Below are 20920 nucleotides of genomic sequence, written 5' to 3'. Positions count from 1 at the left end.
ACTAATACACTCTGTACCTGTGAAGTGATGGGGAAGTGATAGGTGTTTCTCTAGCAGATACTTGCTGGGTGTCCATGAGGTTCTAGCTAGGCAGTGAGAACACAGCAATAAACACGACACACAGTATGCCTCCAGGTCCAGGGCAGTGGGGCGGCTGGGCTATCACATGAACACACAGAGAAATGGCAGGTGGCAGCTGCAATAAGATCTGAGCTTCAGGACTGTGGGGACTGGAGAGCCGGACCGGAGAATGCTTTTCTCCGAAGTGACCTTTGAGCTAAGATGAGGATGAAATAATTGGTTTCGTCCTCATCTTAGAAATGGGAGGGGAAGGAGGGGGAGAACATTCCAGGCAGAGGCCCGGAGGCTGGAAACTACCTAGAATCAGGGGCAAATGTACTTGGAAAACAAAGACAGGAGAGGATGATGGGCAAGGTGGGATGGGGGTGGGGGGTTGACTCAGGAAAGCAGAGCCCGTCCCTTAACCAGAGTCCCTTCATTGCAGAGAGGAGCATCCTGTGTACAGAAATCCTGGCCAGACTCCTTTTCTTCACCACCTCACATCCGGGCCTGGTGGGACGGCTGTGCCAGCAGGCCCAGAGCTGGTTCCAGGCGTGCCCACACCCTGTGCTGGTGCCCCTCGGAGGATTCCTCCAGCCCCCTGGAGGTCCCCTCCGGGTGACCCTCACTGGCTGTCACAAAGGTGGGTCTCCCAGAGTAGCAAAAGTCCTGCCAGGCCCTCGATTTCCCTGGGGGCAGTGGAGGGCAGGTGTTTCAGCATGTTCCCTGGGGCTCCTCTCTGTCAGTCGGGAGGTCCCACGGGTGCCATCGGGGCTGCCCCTGCTATCTCATGCTGGCTCGGTCTCTCTGTCCCACCAGGGACTGTAGATGACTAGTGTGAAGACTGCTAATGAGCCCAGAGTGAGGGGATGCCAGCTGCCTCAGGGGTCTGGTCTCTAGGCATTTAGTACCCATCTTACAGAGAGTTTCTGCAGTTTACGGGCTGGTGCTAGTCAGTCTGGAAGCTAAGGACGGGTGCCTGACTGGCCCTGGAGGTACTGACGGAACTCGCAGATTCCCCGGCACACCAGAATATTAAAGAGACAGAGGGTTTCATTCTCTCTGCTCATCTGTCATCCATTTATCCATCTTTTCTTCCTTCCATCTGTCCTGTCCATCCCCCCTTCCTCTCTTCATCCATCCATCTATCCTTCCTTTCTCCCTTCCTTCCTTCCCTCCCTCCTTTTTTCCTTCCTCCCTCCCTTTCTTTCTTCCTTCCATCCATCTATTCTGTCCACCTGTCCATCCATCCATTCTCCCTTCTTTCCGTCCTTCTATCCATATATCCATCTATCTGTCCTATCCACCCATCCATCCATCCACCCACTCTCCCCTTCTACATTCCTTCCTTCCTTCCATCCATCCACTCATCACCATTCATGCTCTATCAGCTTTTCTTCCATCCCTGTATCCATGCCACTTATCTTTCCATTTCCTTCACCTGGGCGTGCTCCATCCACTCACTCGCCCCTCCACCCATCCACTCACTCGGCCAGTTACCAGCTCACCCACCCATCTATCAGTTGATTCGGCCATCTCCTCATCTAATACCTATCCATTCACACACCCACTCATTCAACCAACTGCCTGTCCACTTACCTGCCAATCCACCTTCATCGCTGATCCCCTTTTCTGCTCACCCACAACCTCTTGCATTAGTTAGGAGGCCACTCAATACAATTAGCTTGTGGTTCAAATGTCAGTTATTGCGACTCGGGACATTTCTTTGCTGCACTGCCCTGAACAAAAAGCTACACTCCCAAGGCACAGTGCTTCCAAAACAGAAATTCTAAGAGACACTATGTACAGTTAATGGAAGAATTGATTTGGGGTCAGCCACTAGAATGCTGCATTGAGAAGGAGTCTGAGACTGAATCTGGTTTAATGGAAAACTGTATATTCATTAAGATACAGGTCTGAATACTGTGATGAAGGCCGAAACAGCAGCGGCTTCAATAAGATAAAACAGTTCATCTTTCTCTCACATAACAGTCCAGTGTCCCAGCCTGGGTAGCAGAATTGCCCCTGGGTAAAAAACAGAGAACTAGAGAGACACCTGTGACCAAGCTGTGGTTCCGCTCCTAAGAGCAGCATAAACATTCCAGCCGGAACCTTAGTCTGCTGTCTGACAGCTGTAGGTTCGCAACCCCAGCTCCGCCACCTCCTAAGTGTGTGGCTCTGGACAGGGACTGAATCAGTTTCTGACCCTGCCTCAGCTTCCCTGTCTGTGAAGCGGGGGTCTGTGAGAGGACCTCGTGGCTGAGCACTGATATACAGGGACTGATGTTCCCCCTGTTGTCTTCTGTGGGCTGCAGGTATCACTGCTATGGCGTGGAGCCTGGAAGAGAAGCTGCTGGTGGTTGGCAGCCAGGATGGCATCGTGGCCGTGTGGGACATGGAAGAACAGCAGGTGATCCACATCCTAACTGGACACACAAGTGAGGCTCGGGAAGGGGTTTCTATCACCTTTTTCCTAGTGTCCCACATGAACCAGTCAGTCTCCAGAACCCCTCCACTAGCAACTCACTTCTCTACACCAAAACCCTGGCTTTGATCCTGCATCAGTTAGCTATCACCACGTAACAAAACACATCAAAACGTAGTAGCTTTCAAACAACAGCTGTTCATGTAGCTCACCTTCTGTGGGTTGGCAATTCGGGCTGGACTGAGCTGGGCAGCCCTTTTGGTGTCAGCTGGACTTGCTCATGCATCTGTGATCCATTAGTGAGGCATCTGGGGGCTGACTGGTCCGGGATGTTCTCAGCTGAGACAGCTCAGCTGTGCTGCACATGGTCTCTTGGCCTCCAGCAGGCTACCTGGGCAGTGGCAGGGCCTCTAGAGGGCAAGCAGAAGGGCACAAGAGTCTTAAGGCCCAGCACTGTTCTTGGAACTAGCACCCTGTCACATTCTGCTGAAGTCGCAAGAACAGTCCAAAATTAGTGAGCAGAGAAACAGACTTTATCTCTTGATGGGATGCACACAGCCACACTGAGAAGGTACATACGTACCAGGGAGGTACATATGCGTCCCCATAGTTAATGAAACCTTACTCATCAAGATACATACTCATCGAGTAAATTTGCCGAGATACATACTATTTCAATACAATGTTTTTTTTAAAAAATGGAAATTAATGCCAGAAGAACCACAATGAATAAATATCAACCTGTCTTGAATAAAACAGGATCAGCAATAGTGTATGCCAAGGTGTATTGGAACCAGAGGCAAAGGGACACTCAGTGACTCCTTAAATTTTACACTCTCCGGCCAGGTTAGGGTGGCACTCTCCTCGCCCTAACCCTGGCCTGAGTCAGGCTCACGTATTTGGGAGGATGAGCCAGTACTGACTGTGGCAAGTGTAATGAGGAAAACAGCATGTTGTGAGCTATAATAACCCAAGTGACCAACTCAGGGCCTCGGGGAAGGCATCCCTCTAAGCAGGGACATTTCAGCCAAGACACAGAGGGTGCGAAGGAAGAGGTGTGCAGAGGACACAGGGCAGAGTGTCTAGACATGAGAAACAGCCAGTGCAAAGGCACCAAGGGGTGGAGGAGGCTGGCAGGAGTTTACAGAACAGCAAGGGAGCCTGAGGCTGAAGCTCAGGATATTACACCAAATAAAAGGAGCCAGACACAAAAGGCCACGTAGTGTATGATTCCACCTCCATGAAATGTCCTGAGCAGGCAACTCCCTAGAGAGAGAAAGCAGATTTGTGCTTGCCCGTAGGAAAGCGAGGAAGAGAGAGCCACCGCTCTTGAGGTTCTCCCTTAGGGGTGATGAAAACATTCCAGAACCAGGTGGAGGTGATGGCCGCACAAGGCTGTGAATGCGCTGCCTACCGCTGACTTAGGCACTTCGAAATGACCTGGAGAGAAAGCGGAGGGAATGGCAGCTGTGGGAAGCTACAAAAATATTCTAAATTTAGCTGTGGTGATGGTCGAACAACTGAGCATTCAGTGAGCTCTACCATTGTTCACCAAATGGGTGGATTTTGTTCGTGAATTATTTCTCAGTGGAGACGTTAGACAAGATCGGGCGCGTTCAGGGTGGTGTGGCTGTAGACTCACTGGAGATGTTAGAAATACGCCATTGCGATCCAGGTACGCACACTGTCGGCATTTATGAGATTGTATTTTCTCAACATGTTGCCATACACATTATTTGTTGTTTCTGTTGAATCTTTTAAGAACAGCTTTATTGAGGTCTAATTTATATACCATACACTTCAACTGTTTTCAGTGTACAGTTCAGTGCTTTTTAGTAAATTTGCCGAGTTGTGCAACCATCACCACAGTCCTAGAACTTTTCGGCACACCCGGGAGCTCCCTGGTGACCTTCTGTGGTCCACCCCTGCTCCCTCATCCCGGCTCCCAGGCAACCAGCGAGTTTACAGAACAGCAAAGGAGCCATGAGGCTGCTTCAGCGGCTGCTTTCTGAACCTATAGGTTTGCTTTCTGGGCATTTTGTGTAAATGGAATTGTGTGCTCTGTGCTCCCTTGCACCCAGCTTCTTTCACTCAGCACCGCGTGTCTGAGGTGCGTCTGCGCTGCTGCAGCGCGGCGGAGCTCAGCCCGCTGCATTTCCGGGTCCCATCCGCCGTGTGGGCGGGGCAGGGCGGGCCGAAGGGCATTCGCACCGTTTCCAGTTCAGGCTGTTGGAGTAATGCTGCTGTGATCCACCGCATCTTCCTATTTATCGTGTTTAAACGAAGCAAAAATATTTCATTCTCTCAACAGATCACGTTCCAGAATTTATTAAACTATTAAAAATGCTTATATTTAGACTATTTCTAGTAATCTGCTGTGCTGGATAATGGTGGGATGGCTCTCTTATTACTCTTACCAATATTTTTAGCATTCTATCGAATATTTCCAGTAAGCGGGGGCCCTTGAGCTGAAGGGCACGAACACTCCCCTAAGTGTGGACAAGTCGTCGTCTCAGTGGTCTCCAGACAGGCCCAGCGCAGCACACCAGTCCCCCAACCCCAAACTCCCAGATTCGGACGTTTCCGTTTTGCACTTTTCTTCCCGAGGGGTGGGAGTGCGGTGGGTACTGTCAGGGCGTCTGTCAAATAAGGTTCCGTTCATTTGATTATCGCCAGGATGGCTATTTTTCTATACATCTATTCAATCTCTGTTGACAAATACACATATTCAAGACCTGTGCCCATTTACAATGGTGACCTTTACTTCTTTTTTAAAGTCATCAAACTCTTATTACTTGTAATCAGAAAAATTCAGCAACCAATTTATTGAAAAACTCAGTCAGACACGTCCATGAAAAGTGAGTTTCTGATCCCACGGCAGCGTGCTGCGGGTGGTTCACATTGGCTTGGCTTGTGCCAGCCGGTCAGGACGCTTTCAGGGATGTTGTATGGCACTGGACAAAATAAGCCATTATTAAACAGTATATTATGTATGTAACTAAATCAGTTCTATTGATACAAGGTAATACATACTCAGAACTTGTCACTTTCTAATTGCTTCACCACACTCTGGCATTACTGATGTTCTTGGCCGCTGCACCAGTGTGGTAGGAATGGTGTGCCCCTGAATGGTGTGCTTCCCCCACCACAGTCGATGGTGGCTTCAAATCAGCCACAGTGGGAGGATTTGCACCGTGAAAAACGACCAGCACCACAAATCCGGGCTTTCTTCCACCTCCTTGCGGAGCTAGCTGTTAAACGTTTCCCAGCATATTGCTGTTCTAACCCCTTCCTCCAGGGGGCGTTGGGCTTTATACAGTCATATCCTGCTCAAGGACAGGGATCCATCCCGAGAAATGACTGTTAGGCAATTTCGTCTTTGTGGGAGCATCATAGTTACACCCAAGCGCAGTGGATGTGTTTACAGCAGCATCGTTACAGCTGGGGGAGGAATGTGTCACATTACAGTGGCTACAATGTCGCTAGGCCATAGGGATTTTTCAACTCCAATCTAATGTCATGGGACCACATTGTGTTTACAGTCATTGACCAAAATGTCATTACGCGGCATGTAACTGTGTGTGTATATATAGTTATATAGTTATATATATAGTCATATAGTTATATATACATGAGTATATATGTAGTTATATATGCTTTATATACATGTGGCTATATAGTCATATAAGCTTTTACCTTTTTTTCAGCTAACATACATTTTACCTCTTTGCATATCTTGTATACATCTCTAATTCACATTAGCAGTAATATAGTGTTCTCTATGGGGATATATTGTACAATATTAGTATTTATAAAAATCTTCCTTGAAAATACTCAAATTACAACAAGTAAGAATCACACACTATCTTGCTGGCATTTGAATTATAAAGGAATAAAACTCTCTCCCTTTATTCTTCCCCCTTTGTGTCCCCCCACAAATGACTGGAGTTCACAGCTCCTTATATGCCAATGGCACATTCTCTCTAGGCTTCTGCCGACATAGCTCCCCATGAGATCACGTGCTTGGAGTTTTGTCAAAAATCAGTTCATGATATTTTATATACTGTGCTGCAACCAGCTTTTATCACAATACATTGTAACAATATTCTGTAGTTTCTCTACAATATTCTGTAGAGAAAAAAAGAGAGAGAGACATTGATGTAAGAGAGAAACATTTATTGNCCCCTGGGGCCTGCGTGGTCTGTCTCACTGTGCGCGAATATGCGCCCGCGGTCTGCCCCGCACCCCAACTGGTTCCCGTCTGCCTGCGCGCCTGGGTCGGGGGCCTTGTCCTGCCCGACCCCGCTCGCTGCTGGCTCCGCCCCTCTTACCGTCCCGTTGAACGGTTAGATGTAGTCGGACTTCTGTATAATTCAATTTTCTGTCCTTTGGTTGTGTCTTTGTTTCTCCAAACCTTTGTTGTATTCAAACTTGGTTGTGGGAGAAGGCACAGTGTTTCCACCTATGCCTCCATCTTGGCGGAAGTCAGTTCATGATATTTTATATACTGTGCTGCAACCAGCTTTTATCACAATACATTGTAACAATATTCTGTAGTTTCTCTACAATATTCTGTAGAGAAAAAAAGAGAGATAGACATTGATGTAAGAGAGAAACATTTATTGGTTGCCTCCTGTACAAGCCCTGACCAGAGATTAAACAGGCAACCTAGGTATTGTATGTGCCCTGACTGGGGTTTGAACCCTCAGCCTTTTGGTTTATGGGTTGACGCTCCAACCAACTAAGCCACCTGGCCAGGGTCCATCTTATTACTTTTAATGCCTGCATAATGTTCTTCATATACAAATAATATGCCATTAAAGTGCTTCTAGAACTTTGCACAGTTATGCTATCGTTTCTGTAAGATATAGTTCTAGAAGTAGGATTTCTGAGTCAAGTTGTATGCACACTTTTTCTGTAGTCCTCTTTTTCTTGGCCATTTACCTTGAGATATTAATATTGAGCACTTGTAGACCCGCACGAGGTTGCTAGCTGAAATGGTGCAGAGAGCTCCTGTGTATTCACCCTTTGTTCACCTGACTGGCGGCATCTTAAATGATTACAGTGTATTACCAAAACCAAGAGATGCCCTTTGTAACTTTTAATAAATGGTACTAAATCCCCCCTTACAATTTTATATCAACTTAAACTTCTATCAGCAAGGTAGGACCATAACTGATGTCTTGTATCTTTGCCAACCCTCCAATGATCGGCCTATAAAATTTTTGCCAGTATGATGGGTAATAATGATATTGGAATTTCATCTTGCATTTTTCTGGTGACTATAAGGTTGAGCATCATTTTCTAAAGCTTATTGTCTATTGCACTAATTCTGTCAATTTCCTGCTTATATTCCTTGTCCAATTTGTGAATAGGGTATTTTCATTTTCCTTGCTTATTTTTAAGAACTTCTCACTTATTAAGGAGGGTCTCCATGCACCTGTTACATACTGCAAATATTTTCTCCCAATCTGCCATATGCCTTTCAGTTGCATTTTACCCTCCCGAAGTTCTACCTTTTCATGTAATCCAGTCGCTTCATTTTTCCCGTTATGTCTTTGAAATTCCATGTTTTGCTTAGATAATATCTCTCCCAAATCATAGAATCTCCTCCTATAGTTCTACCTTGCTTTTCTTACACTCCCTGGATGATGCTGAACTTTTATTTATTTCAATAGCCTCTGTTTATTACAGATTCAACATCAGGGCAGTTGATCAAGTCCCCACCAGTTGTTACATGCTTTGCCACGTATTACCCGCCCCCCTTTTTTTGTAAACCAGGGAATTTCCAAGTCAACAGGCATTTTGGTTGGTCAAATGGCCAACCAAATGGAAGGTCAGTGTGTGCCCAGCTAACACACTCTCCCCCACCCTGGCCCGCTGCAGGAGAGATCAGGTGCGTAAAAGTATTTGCCAAAGGGACGCAGGCCATCTCCGCCTCCAAGGACCGCACACTGCGCTTGTGGAACTTGCTCTCTGGCCAGGAGAAATTCACCATTTGGGAGGGAGGCTCAAAAGATCTCACTGAATCTCGATTCTGGAGCCTTCACGTGGACGAAGCAAAGAAGATTGTGTATTTGGCATCTAGCTCAAAGGTAACAAAAGTGGCTCATAAAATTTTTTATGAGTTACATGTGGCTTGCATTATATTTTTATTGGGCGCTGCAGGCTTAAGTATTAGAGAAATGTTGATTTCAAAACTGATTATAGAAATCATCTTTGTTATCTGCAAAGTTTGGAAACAACAGTAAAGAAACAATGACTAGTGACAGATATTCTCAAAGATAACCGCTGTTAACATTTACATTATGTTACTTTATGTGCATTATGTGTGTGTGTTTGCAAATGCCTGTGTGTATAAAACAAAATTGGGATAAAACCATATGAGCAATTTTATAAAGCTATTTCCCTTTTTATATGATTTTTTTAAGATTTTATTTATTTATTTATTTTTAGAGAGAGAAGAAGGGAGGGGGAGGGAGAGACACATCAATGTGTGGTTGTCTCTCACACGCCCCCTACTGGGGACCTGTCTCGAAGCCCAGGCATGTGCCCTGACTGGGAATTAAATCAGGGACCCTTTGATTCCCAAGCCGGTGCTCAACCCACCGAGCCACACCAACTAGGGCGGTAAAGCTCTTTTCATTGGCTCATAACCTTAAACAGTCTTCAAAAAGAGCTTGCTGAGTGATTTCATTAGCTGCCTTTGCATGGCCCCACTATTGTTTATTTAACTGATCCCTTCCTATTGGACATACAGGTTGTGTACAGTTCTTTGAGCTTTCAAATAACTGAGCTAACTTTCCTTACGCACATATTTTTGTGTGTATCTCTCTTTATTTCTTTAACACAAACCCCAGAAGTAAAACTAGTGGGCAAATGTTTACTATTTAAATGGTTACTGCTGATAAAAAGATAATTTTTATGAGGTTAAACAGGGAAACTGCTTTAATCAATAATTACTTGTAATGGACATACAACATTGGTGCATGTGGTATGGCTGGCTTTTCTCTATTTTTAAAACTTTTTACTTTGCAGCAATTTTAGATTTATGCAAAAGTTATAAAGATATTATAGAGTTCCCTCGTGCCCTTGATCTAACCTTCTCCAATGTCAACATCTCACATGACTACATTTGTCAAAACTAAGACATTAATAGTGATCTCTTTTTTTTTTTAATTTCATTTCTAGCAACCTAATTCCAGACTTTATTTGGATTTCATTGATTTTCCACAAATGTCCTTTTGCTCTTCCAGGCTCCAATTCAGGACACCTCTCTCTGACACCCTTATATTTGGAGCTAGCAGAGTGTTGGAAATAAAATGCATAAACTATAAAAGGAGCAGGTTTTGCATTTGACTCTGGAAAACTTGCAGCCTAGGCTGCCTGTCAAGTTTTCTCTTCCTTTTCATCCTGTTAGGTCAGTGCTTGGAATCTGGAAACTGCAGAGCTGGTTTTCCAAGTCCTGGGAGATGCCTCTGACCCCTGGCTGTGCACAGCAGTGCTGGGGGCCACACTGCTGACGGTATCCGAGGGCTGCGTGGTCAGTGTGTGGAGTTCAGCCACAGGCAGAGCGCAGGGGAAGCAGCACTTGTCCAGTGTCAAAGAGGAAACACCCACCTGTGGGGTCTCCGTCCAGAAGTCAGGATGGATGGTTATTGGGTTCAGCAAGGGCTCCATCTCTTTGGTAAGCAACTTTCATTGACTATGAGGCCAACCCTCACTCAGCTCCGAAGTGCTCAGCTGTCCTAGAAGCTGGGAGAAACTGTATTTTACTAAATGGCACTTGACTTCCTAATCCCAGAGATTCTCAATCCAGCACATTTCAGGAAACATCTATGGCTATCTCCTGGGGGCTGACCAGTGGGGGCATTGCTGGCACTCAGTCCTGCTGGGAATGACGTGGGAGACAGTGTAAGAATGGGCTTTAGCGCGGTCCCTGTGGAGGAGCCAGGAGCTTGGGTACCACCCACCTGCTCCATCTGCGTTGGGTGCTCCCAGGAGCACTCACACAGGGACCAAGTGTGGTGGTGGGATGGGGTGGGGAGTCAGAAAAAATACCAACCCAGGCACAGAGTTGCAGGCGTGCAGTAGGCAACCTCCGGGAATACAAAAGAGCTTGGGGGGGTGTGGGTGGGCACCAAGAGCAAGTTATATAAAGAGTCACAGGTGGAGAAGCAGGGGCACCACAACAGGCTCTAGAGGGGCTGTAGAAGGCATAGTAGTCCAACTGTGCCCTCGAGAACTCAACTTAAGGAGGGAGATGAACTCACCAATCACATACAGCCACACTAAGGAGAACAGACTCTGTTTTCAATAGAGGTAGTCTGTTCTTCATTGGTGGGGGAGGGAATAAATACTTCTGGAAGAAACAATCTGGGAAGGCTCCCCTGGGGAGGCACCCTTGGAACAGGAAGGACTTCCAGGATGAAAAGGGAAAGATAGAGGGAATAGGGGATGTCATGGTGGTGTGGTAGGATGTGCCTGACATTCTAAGGAACCACTGGTAGATGGTGGAGAAATGGGACTGGGGAGGAAAGGCAGCCAATAATGTGGCTCATAAAGCCCGTTGATGATGTGGCCAGTGGAGCTCAGTCCTGCTGCAGATGCTCTGGGAGAGAGTGTAGAACATGTGTCAGGGAGGCCAGGAGTCAGGGTTATATCCATCAGCTCCACCAGTGGTTAGGGGAAGGCTGCTCTCAGGAGCATTAACACACTGGCCAAATGTGCTGGGGGAGTGGGGGAGTCGGAGAAAAAAAACCCAGGTGCAGAGTCAGATGTGTGCTGTAAACAGCTGTAGTGTAAGCGCCTGGCATTAAGTTTTTGATTGCCAAGGCATCCATCCCAAAAGCCGTCCATCTTGAATAACCATATTGCGAGCTGTATGACACAGCTACTAGTGGGTAGCCTGGATAAGAGACCGCTTGAGGGACCCCACTCCCTTTAAATTCACCGATAAAGCGTGAACTTACAAAACCCCAGGTCCCACCCTTAGACTGTAACAAATGCAGAGCCCCAGGCTCCCTCTCTCAGTCTCGGTCTCTCTGTCTCTGTCTGTCTGTCTCCTCTCTCTCGCTCCTCAACTGTGTGGCCCTTGGGTGTGCTGTGTGCCATATACCTTCTAGGACTCATGAGTGATACATCTTGTTCCTCAAAGTTCCCTGACAGTTTCTTGCTGAAGTTCATCCTGTGATCATAAGGACCACAAGGGCCCTGGCTGACGTGGTTCAGTGGACTGAGTGCCAGCCTGCGAACCAAAGGGTCACTGGTTTGATTCCCAGGCAGGGCACATGCCCTGGCCAGGTCCCCCCTTTGGGGCCTACAAGAGGCAGCTGATAGATGTGTATCTCTCACACACTGATGCTTCTCTCCCTCTCTTTCTTCCTTCCTTTCTCTAATAATAAATAAATAAATAACTTTAAAACTAACCAACTAAATAAAGGAGGAGGACAGAGCACCGAGCACATGCAGGGCCCTGCAAGGGGCACGTGGGGAACAACAGTTGGCTGGGTCCCCACCTGAGCAGGGGGCCGGTTAATCTTGTGGAAGAGAAGGAAAGGAGGCCCAGGAGGTGATGTGGCCGGCCCCGGCCCACATACAGCCCCCGAGGGGGCTGAGTGCCATGGCCCAGGCTCACGTATTACTGTCTCTCCCTCTGTTTCTCCATCCCTTCCCCTCTCTTGAAAAGTAAATAAATAAAAAGAAAAGAAAAGAAACAAACACAAGAGCTGCCCCAGCCTTAATAGGGGCCCCGGTGGGGGACATGACTGTGGAAGTCCCTTCAAGTGATGTGTGCTCAGGTGAGCACTGTGGCTTTACTAACCAAGGGCGCCATCCTCAATAGGCTCGGGACCAACAAAACAGCAGCCTTTAGGAACAGAAGAATGGCCTTCAGAGCTGAGAGGATGCGAATAGGGCACCACTGATGAGTTATGTAGGGAGAAATGTGAGTTTAACTAGCACTCTATTGCCACGTCATCCCAGTGATATCTTACTTGTCAAAAGTCTGAGCAGGCGCCCATCTATCCATCCCTTGTCCTGGCTCTGGATGCAGGTGCCACTTCTGTCCCCCCACCACTTTACTAATGAGGAAACCAGGGCTCAAAGAAGGGACTGAGCTTGCCCAAGAATACAACTAGTTTAAGGCAGAACTTGGATTTTCAAACTTAGCTGTGTCTAACCCCCAAGTTCAAGTTCTTTTCTAGGCTGAAGGATATTACTGAAGATAAGCACTAAATGGAGAAAGAAGTAACATTAAACATCCAAGCGACCTGATAAAGAACCGAGGTTCTCTTTCATTATTGTTTGTTGCCTTGATTGCTCGGGGAGGCTGTGAGGCCATGAGGTCCAAAAGTGTGGAGCTTTGGGATGATTCTCCAGTGGCCATGTTCTTCCCCACCCCAAATCCTCACCTCCTCAGCAGAGCATTCAAGACCCTCTGTGACCTGTTTCCGTGATGCCTCACATAGACTACTGTAGCAGTCTATGGGATGGGGAAACATTGGCATGATCTCGAACGTCCATCTGTGGAAAAGTGGTTAAACACCCTTTGGAATATCTATACAATGGAAGATTACACAGCCATGAAAAATCTGAGTCGTGGGCAGTGGGCAGCAAACGGGGACTCACAGCCTTTTGTATTGTGTGGCCCACAAGCTGAGAATGGTTCACTAATTTTAGAAATTGAAAAATTTTTTAATATCTCGTAACATGAAAATTCTGTGGAGTCCATAGTTCCGTGTCTGTAAGTAAAGTTTTATTGGCACACCACACCCATCCGTGTATGTGCCATCTATGGCTGGGTCTGGGCCGTGTTGGCAAAGTGGAGACCGCATGGCCACAAAGCCTAAAATAGTCACCATGCAGCCCACCACAGGACAGGTTTGCCAATTCCAGGCCTAGAGCTGCCTTCACGGACATTACAACAAACTTTCGGGCAGTACTCACTGTGCACTAAGCACCAGCCCAGGCACTTTATATTCCTCATCTTATTTAACCTTCATAGCAATGACAAGATGTAGCTGCTGCAAATTACACACTGGTAAACTGAGGCACAGAGCATGGCACAGATGGGCTTTGAACTCAAGCAGACAAGGTGTAGAACCCATGCGTTACCCCTACCTGCAGACCGCTGGCATTTGGGGCCAGGCCCTCCTCAGCCGTGGGGGCCCTGCTGGGCAGGGCAGGGTGTTCAGCACAGCCCTGGCCTCCACCCGCTCCATGTAGAGTATCTCCTGGTCTTAGCAACCAAAAACGTCTCCACATGGCCCAGTGTCCCCCGAGGAGACAAAATCACCCCCCCACACAGCTGAGAACCACTGCCCCAGACTCGCTAAGTGGAGGAGCAACTTGCAGAACATCTGTGATGGATTGTGCGACAAAGGATGCTCGTGTGACCATTTATCTAACAAATGGACAATGGTCCCTTCTGGGGAGGAGGAGAACATACAGGGAAGGTGAAAAGACATACGTTGTGTACACTGGATATTTCTTTTTAAAATTTTTTATACAGTATTATTGTTTCATTTTTTAAGTTTTAAAAGAATTGCATTTAAAAAAATATCAACAGTAATGATATTAAAAATATCGTCCATAAGGAAATTCACTTGCTTCTGCACCTGTTAAATAAATGTTAAACAAATATTTTTTTAATCCTGGCTTGAACTGGTGCAAAGGACTCGCTTTACTGGGCTGCTCACGTGTCTCATCCTCTCCCTCCCACCCCCAACAGGTAATGGACATACCGCTTTGGGCACATGCCTCGTGGCAGTCAGGCACTCAAAACTCAGTAGCTGGACTGGGGCTGAGAATCAGGGAAAATGAATAAATCTCCCTCTTAGATTCAAACAAAATCGGTTCATTTATGCAACTCAGCAATAGGGAGAACTGCCTTCCTCTGCCTCCACCTTGTGTTTTGATTTTATCTGAGCTCTCCAGACCTCCTCTGGGGGCAGAAAACAAATGCTAGAGTGTTCTCTGGGTCCCTGAGTTGGTTATAACAACAACAACGTCAACAGGAAGAACACCGGCCACTTTGGGAGGGTTGATGGGTGGGGTTGGGGGACCATCCACACGCTTCTCAGCCCACAACACCCCAGTGAGGCAGTTCTGGTATCATCACCCATCTAACAGATGAGGAAACTGAGGCACCCAGGGGTTAAGGAATTTGCTTAGGGTCACATTGCTGGTGAGTGGCGGAGCCCTGCCTGAACCCTAAATCCTGTGAAAATGCTTCATGGGCATGTTTGACTTTGTGTAGGTTTCCTCTGAAGCAGACAGCCTGCTGCAGAAGCTTCCAGAAGCTGTGGGGTTCCTGGTAGTCTCTGAAGATGAGTCCCTTCTTGCAGCAGGTAGCATTTGGCTCGCTGGGTAGTGGGGAGGGGGAAGCTACGGATTTGGTTGGAACGGAGAGGGGCTCACAGAAAAGCCTGAGTCTTAGGCCAGCGGTAAGCAACCTTTTTCTCCCAAGGACCGCACAGTACATATTGTTGGCTTTGCAGACCCAGTGGTCTCTGTCACAACTGTTGAACTCTGCCCTTGTAATGCAAAAGCCACCCAGGTGATATTTCAAGTGAGTGTGGCAATGTGACAGTACCTCTTTCTTTGTGGATGCTGAAATTTGAATTTCTGATTATTTCTGTGTTGCATGGAATAATCTTATTTTGAGTTTTTTCAACCAGTGAAAAAGGTAACAACTGTTCTTAGCTCATGGGCCGCACAAAAAAATAGGTGGCTGGCTACTTCTGGCCTAAGCCTGTCACTTGCCAACCTGCGTTCTGGGCACATTTCCTAACCTTTCCGGGTTTCTGGTGCATTCCCTTTGATGTAGGGGTGGTTAGATCATCACAGAGACAGGGTGGGGCTGGATGAGAGGATGGGGTACAGTCAGGGGTCAGCCGGCCCACACAACCGCTGCTTTGGGGGGCTTGCAGGGTAGCAGGAAAGATGGACACATAGGTAGGCACAAGAAAAGCAAGAATCGGGGCCCATGGGAATGTGCGACAGGTTTTCTTCTTTAGTCTGAGCAGTCAGGGAAGGCTTCCTAGTGGAGGTGACTAACATATGCTCCAGAGCCTGGTTGTTTTTAACGGTAGTTTTAGGTTCACAGCCAAACTGAGCAGAAGGTACAGAGTTCCCATAACCCCACTACGTGCACATGCACTGCCTCCCGCATAATCAACATTCCCACCAGAGTGGTGTGTACTGGTAACCGATATTCCTACACTGACACACCACCCGGAGCCCACGGTTTACATGACACAAGTTCCCCTCTCGGTTTTGCACATTCTGGAGGTTTGGACAAAGGGATGATGACACGGACCCATCACTATAGCCTCACACAGAGTATTTCTCCGCCCTAAAATCAGCCTGGCTTTCTGCGAAGCCGTTTCCAGGGTCGGAGACACTGCAGGCCAGTGCTCTCCAGGGATGCGAGACACAGACGCGGGCCATGTTTACCACTGAGAATGTCCTCACGAGCTTATGTAAAGGGGTAAAAAGAAACAGGTGGCCTTCATGTTAGTAACACATCGTATTTAATCCAAAAGTTCACTGGGAAGTCAATATAGACATCATTAATGGTATATTTGACATTATTTTTAAAATTTGAAATCTGGTGTGTACTTTACACTTACGGCTTATCTCAGTTTGGACGGGCCACGTTCACAGCCTCGTGTGACCCTGTTGGAGAGTGCAGGGCTGATGAACACTTACCCTCTGAGATTGAATGATGGGCAATGGATTGATACATACCCTCTATCCTGTTTCCAAAACAATTTCAGGTGGCTAAAGTATGTGTAGAACGCAGCACAGCAAATAGGATTGAAAGGAGAAAGAAAAACAAACTTAGAGGCAGAAACTGCAATCGGGACCGAGGCCACAGCCATTGAGGAGCTTGGTGACCTAAAGGCTTGTTACAGTTGGGTTTCAAATGTGGCTGTTTCCAGCAGCCCATGAGAAGGAGGAGCCTGGCCGGGTTTTTCTCCCACTGTTGTTTCTAGAAGCCGAAAGTCTGAAATCAGAGTTGGTAGGACTGGCTCCCTCCACAGGCTCTAGAGAAGAACCCTTTTTTGCTTCTTCCAGCTTCTGCCTTGTGATTCCTTGACTTGTGACCACATCCCAGGCACTGCCTCTGTCCTCACCTTGTCATCTCTGCCGTGTGTGCCCGTGTGCCATTTCCTCGTGGCACCCAGTCTCCTGGCTTCATTGCCCTTGTCACAGATTGTAACCATTTTATTTTCCTTTCTCCCTCCCTCCCTCCCTCCCTTCCTTCCTTCCTTCCTTCCTTCAAAGATATTTACTGTGTCCAGCCTTGTGCTGGGTTCTGGGATACTCTGAGCAGCCCAAACAGGCAGTCCCAGTCTGCAGAGAACTCATTGTCTTCTGATAATAAATAACTTTGCTGTTTTTCTGTGAGATTATTGATCACTGCCATCCCTGCCCCTTGCCCCGCCCCCGCCCTTGTTGGGCTATGTGAGGATGAGGGCCATGTCTGTCTTGCTCACCATTGTATTCCTTCCACTGGCACATAGTAGGTGCTCAAAAAACTCCGTTGACTAAATTGGAACTACTCAAGATCCTCCAGGAATGAAAGGCATAACCCCAGTCTCTGCCGTTACAGCCTTTGGAAGGTCTATGCGGATATTCTTGGCCGACTCACAGGGGTTTCATCGACTCATAAGCACTGACCTTGAACATGAGGACACAGTGGAGACAGCCGTTTTTGGTCCTGAAAACAATCTGATTGTCACTGGGTCCCGAGATGCTCTCATTCAGGTGAGAGGGTGACCTAGGGCCTGTCATCCTTACTTCTGCCTCGGAAATACAAGTACAATTTTTAAGAGATCCTTGAACTTCAAAATATAGAAACCCACAAAAACTAATGTGAGCAAAACAGGGCAGGTCATGGAGAGGATAAGGGGGGGTCTCCTAGGACCCAGTGCCAGACCCGTGGGGACTACCGATACGTTCGACAAAGGAGCTGACATTTCATGAAACCTAAAGAAAGACCAGGAGAGTTTTGACCTTAGAGGGGAGCAGGGTTGGGGGGAGGGGAGGAGACCAGTTAAGCTCAAAGTTCTCAGGACATCTTTACACTTTTAAGATTATTGAGACCCCCGCCCCAAGAGCTTTTGTTTATGTGGATCATAGCAATTTGATTTCTATATTTTTAACAACTGATTTTTGGTGTATAATTTTAGTATTTACAGAAGACTTACATCCATGGAAAGCCCCCAAATATATAGGCACTCCTCCCCCAGCTCCCCCAATGCTCACGCCTCCTCTTACCTCGGTCCCTTGGTCAGATCCAAGGCATTCACCCTGGAATGGCACTCTTCACCGATCTTCAGGTTTTGTTTCAATTCTGTCAGCTTTTCCCCAAACACGCCCCTTTTCAATTCTAGGATCCAGTTCAGAATCCCACATTGCATTTAGTATTTATTGATAATTACCACATTAAAAATGAAAAAATGAGGACATTCAGAAATACTGATCCATCAACGCATTCATGTAACATGTCAACATGTTAACATACTTTTATGACAACAACTCCATTTTCTGAAACAAACCAAAACACTCATGAGGAGAGTGTCTCTCCCCCCTCTGGCTTCACGGAAGGCTGTTGGGTCCTCCTGTTGGGTTCGGTATGCTCCTGTCTGTCCTATAATGTCACATGTCCCCTAACTTCTGGAAAACACTGGTTGCTTGTGAGAAGAAGAGAATCAAAAAAGCAAATAATGGCTTAGAATTATTATGAAAATAGTCTTGCTTTGACGGAAAAAGCTGGGGGTGTACCCTCTGAGGGTCCCCTGGCACACACTTTGAGAACTGCCATGGGGGTAGCCTGGTGAGATGCAGGGGTGTTTTAGTGGGTGTTGAGACTTGAAGGCCTTTGAACCTCAGCCCAAGGGCTCACCTTAGGTAGACAAAAGAACTTAATCATATTCTCAAGCTACAGAAGAAGTCAGCTCTGCCCCTCTGCTCCCCGTCCTCAGGTGTGGAGTCTGTCAGAACAGGGGACCCTGCTGGACATCCTGGAAGGCGTCGGGGCCCCCGTGAGCCTGCTGGCCCAGTGCGGGGCCTGGGTGGCGTCTGCATCGCAGCAGTCCTCCTCCTTCAGCGTCTGGGACCTCACTTACCCTCGGAAGCCGCAGGCCTCTGCCCCGTTTCTGGACCGCACCGGCCTCACCGCCGTGTCACACCAGGGGGGCTACGTCTACTTCCCCAAAATCGGGGACAAAAGCAAGGTCACCATTTGGGACTTGGCAGAAGGTTTGTGTGGCAGAAGCGCGGTCAGGTGTGTGGGTGAGCCCTGCAGCCCCTGGTTCCGTCCACTCGGGCCACTGTAACAGAGCGTCGCCAGCGAGGGCTTGGCCTCAGACTTTGGTTTCCCACGGCTCTGGAGTCTGGGAGTCCAAGATCAAGTGTCGGCTGATTGGGGATCTGGTGAGGGGTCTCCTCCTGGTTTGCAGATGGCCGTCTTCTCACTGTGTCCCCACATGGGAGAGAGCACAGGGAGGGCTGGTGCTCCTGTCTCCTCTTACGGGCGCACTCGGCCCATCATGAGGGCACCACCCTTGTGACCTCACCACCTCCGAGTGGCCCCAGCTCTTAATGTGCTGTCACATTAAGGGTTAGAGCTTCCACATATGACTCTGGGAGGGACATAAACATTCAGGCCATATCATCCCCATAACTCCAGTCAAATTGGAAGTGGCTGATAGAGAAGAGCATTAGGTATTTGTAAATTTCTGGCATAGGCGATTGATAGCTGGTTGGCAGTCTCCGTTTTAGTCGAGGTTCCCCAGAAAGCAGGACATGTGAGGGCGACGTGTGCACAAGTGGTGTATAAAGGGGCAACCCCGGGGGAAGCCTGAGAGGGAGTGAGAAAGCAGGCGAGGCTCGGGGGCTCTGCCTGGTCCCACCAGGAGTCCCAGAGCATAAATTTCACCGAGTTTTCCCATCTCGGAGCAAGGAGGCCAGCCTTTTGCATTCCCTATCGGGCGGTCAGTGGCCTGGTACCATCCTCGGGGTGGGGTGGGCGTAGCCCCCAAGCCTTTCCAGAAGAGGGTTCCCTTCCCAGCAGCAGTGCGCAGCCTCGGGCCTGGGTGAACTGGCCAGTGAGGGGTCTGGCCTGTTACCAACAGTCTCTGTGACAATCCCCACTGGGCGAATGGGGATATAGAAATTCCTGATGTGATAAAATAATATGAGAAAAGAAATTCATTCTCAAGTTCATGTATTCATTGACTTGACAGACATTTGTTTAGTGTCGGGCTCTGGGGTGGGGCGGGCTCAGCAAGACCAACTCTCAGGGTGCTTGTCCGCTGGTTGTGGTGCAAAGTGAGAGGCAAAGAAAGAGAATGCAGTGGGGGATGAGAGAGGAGCCGCAAACTCCAGCCTGCAGGCAAAACCTAGACAGACGCTTTTGTTTGTTTATTATCTGTGGCAATTTGGGAACTACAAAGGCGCGGTTCAATGGCTGCAATAGAAAGCTCACAGTGTACAAGGCAAGAGTATGTACTCTTCAGCCTTTACAAAAGTGTGGAAAGGAGATGTTTGGGATGAGGTCACAGAGGTGATGTGAGGGAGTGGAAGTCACTGGAGATTGGCATGCAGGGCGGTGAGATGATGTTTCTTTTTATGACCTTGGGGGCAGGGTTGGGGGCAGGCGTGAGAGCGGGGAAACTTGCAGTAGCCAAGTTGAAGCTTATGGATAATGAAAGCATTATCCATAATTGGAAAAATTGGAAAAACCAGGGGATGAGCATTCCTTTGATCCATTCTTGATGCAATCTTCCCCCCCAACGGCAGGTGAAGAACAAGATGCCCTGGACACCTCCAACGAGGTCAGGTGTCTGGAGGTCGCCGAGCAGGCCAAGCTCCTTTTCACTGGCCTCGTTTCCGGAATTGTCCTGGTGTTCCCCCTGAATTCCAGGCAGGATGTGATGTGCATCCCTCCTCCAGAGGCCCGGAGAGCTGTCAACTGCATGGCCCTAAGTAAGGGCGAGGAGCATCTGGCCATCGCTTACGACCGCATCATCCTGGTGTTTGACATCAACCATGGGGACTCCTGTCCAGTCATTGATGGGCCAGCCTACACCTTCTATACTCAGCTGCCTGTGACCATATCCAGCGTGGCCGTTCTGGCCAACTACCGTGTGATTTACGGCATGACCAAAGGCGACCTCTTCCTTTATGAGTGTGTGAATTCCAAGGTGTTCCCTCTGGAGGCCCACGGGAGCCAGGTCACCTGCGTGGAGGTCAGCCACAAGGAGCAGCTGGCCGTCAGCGGGTCCGAGGAAGCCCTGCTGTGTCTCTGGGACCTGCAGACCTGCGAGTGGAAATTTGAGATGAGTTACACGGTGTGTGGCCATGCCAGGTCCAGGCATCAGAAAACTGATCATGGGGGTCATTTATTAAGTGCACACACCA

General features: G+C 48.1%; 1 protein-coding gene across 1 annotated transcript in view; it reads left to right on the top strand.

Annotated features, from left to right (window-relative positions):
• NWD1 (NACHT and WD repeat domain containing 1) overlaps positions 1–20920 on the top strand; it is a 57576-nt gene that overhangs the window by 30562 nt on the left and 6094 nt on the right. Inside the window, exons 10-17 of the mRNA XM_037029027.1 lie at positions 506–703; positions 2376–2498; positions 8372–8580; positions 9906–10172; positions 14745–14835; positions 17106–17260; positions 18481–18757; positions 20300–20850. Of these exons, the coding sequence (XP_036884922.1) occupies positions 506–703; positions 2376–2498; positions 8372–8580; positions 9906–10172; positions 14745–14835; positions 17106–17260; positions 18481–18757; positions 20300–20850 (1871 nt within the window). The remainder of the gene's footprint in view (positions 1–505; positions 704–2375; positions 2499–8371; positions 8581–9905; positions 10173–14744; positions 14836–17105; positions 17261–18480; positions 18758–20299; positions 20851–20920) is intronic.

Source organism: Sturnira hondurensis, unplaced genomic scaffold (assembly GCF_014824575.4).
Source record: "Sturnira hondurensis isolate 20B ecotype Veracruz unplaced genomic scaffold, ASM1482457v3 Scaffold0020119, whole genome shotgun sequence".
Lineage (NCBI taxonomy): Eukaryota > Metazoa > Chordata > Mammalia > Chiroptera > Phyllostomidae > Sturnira > Sturnira hondurensis.
This window is presented reverse-complemented; position numbering and strand designations above follow the sequence as displayed.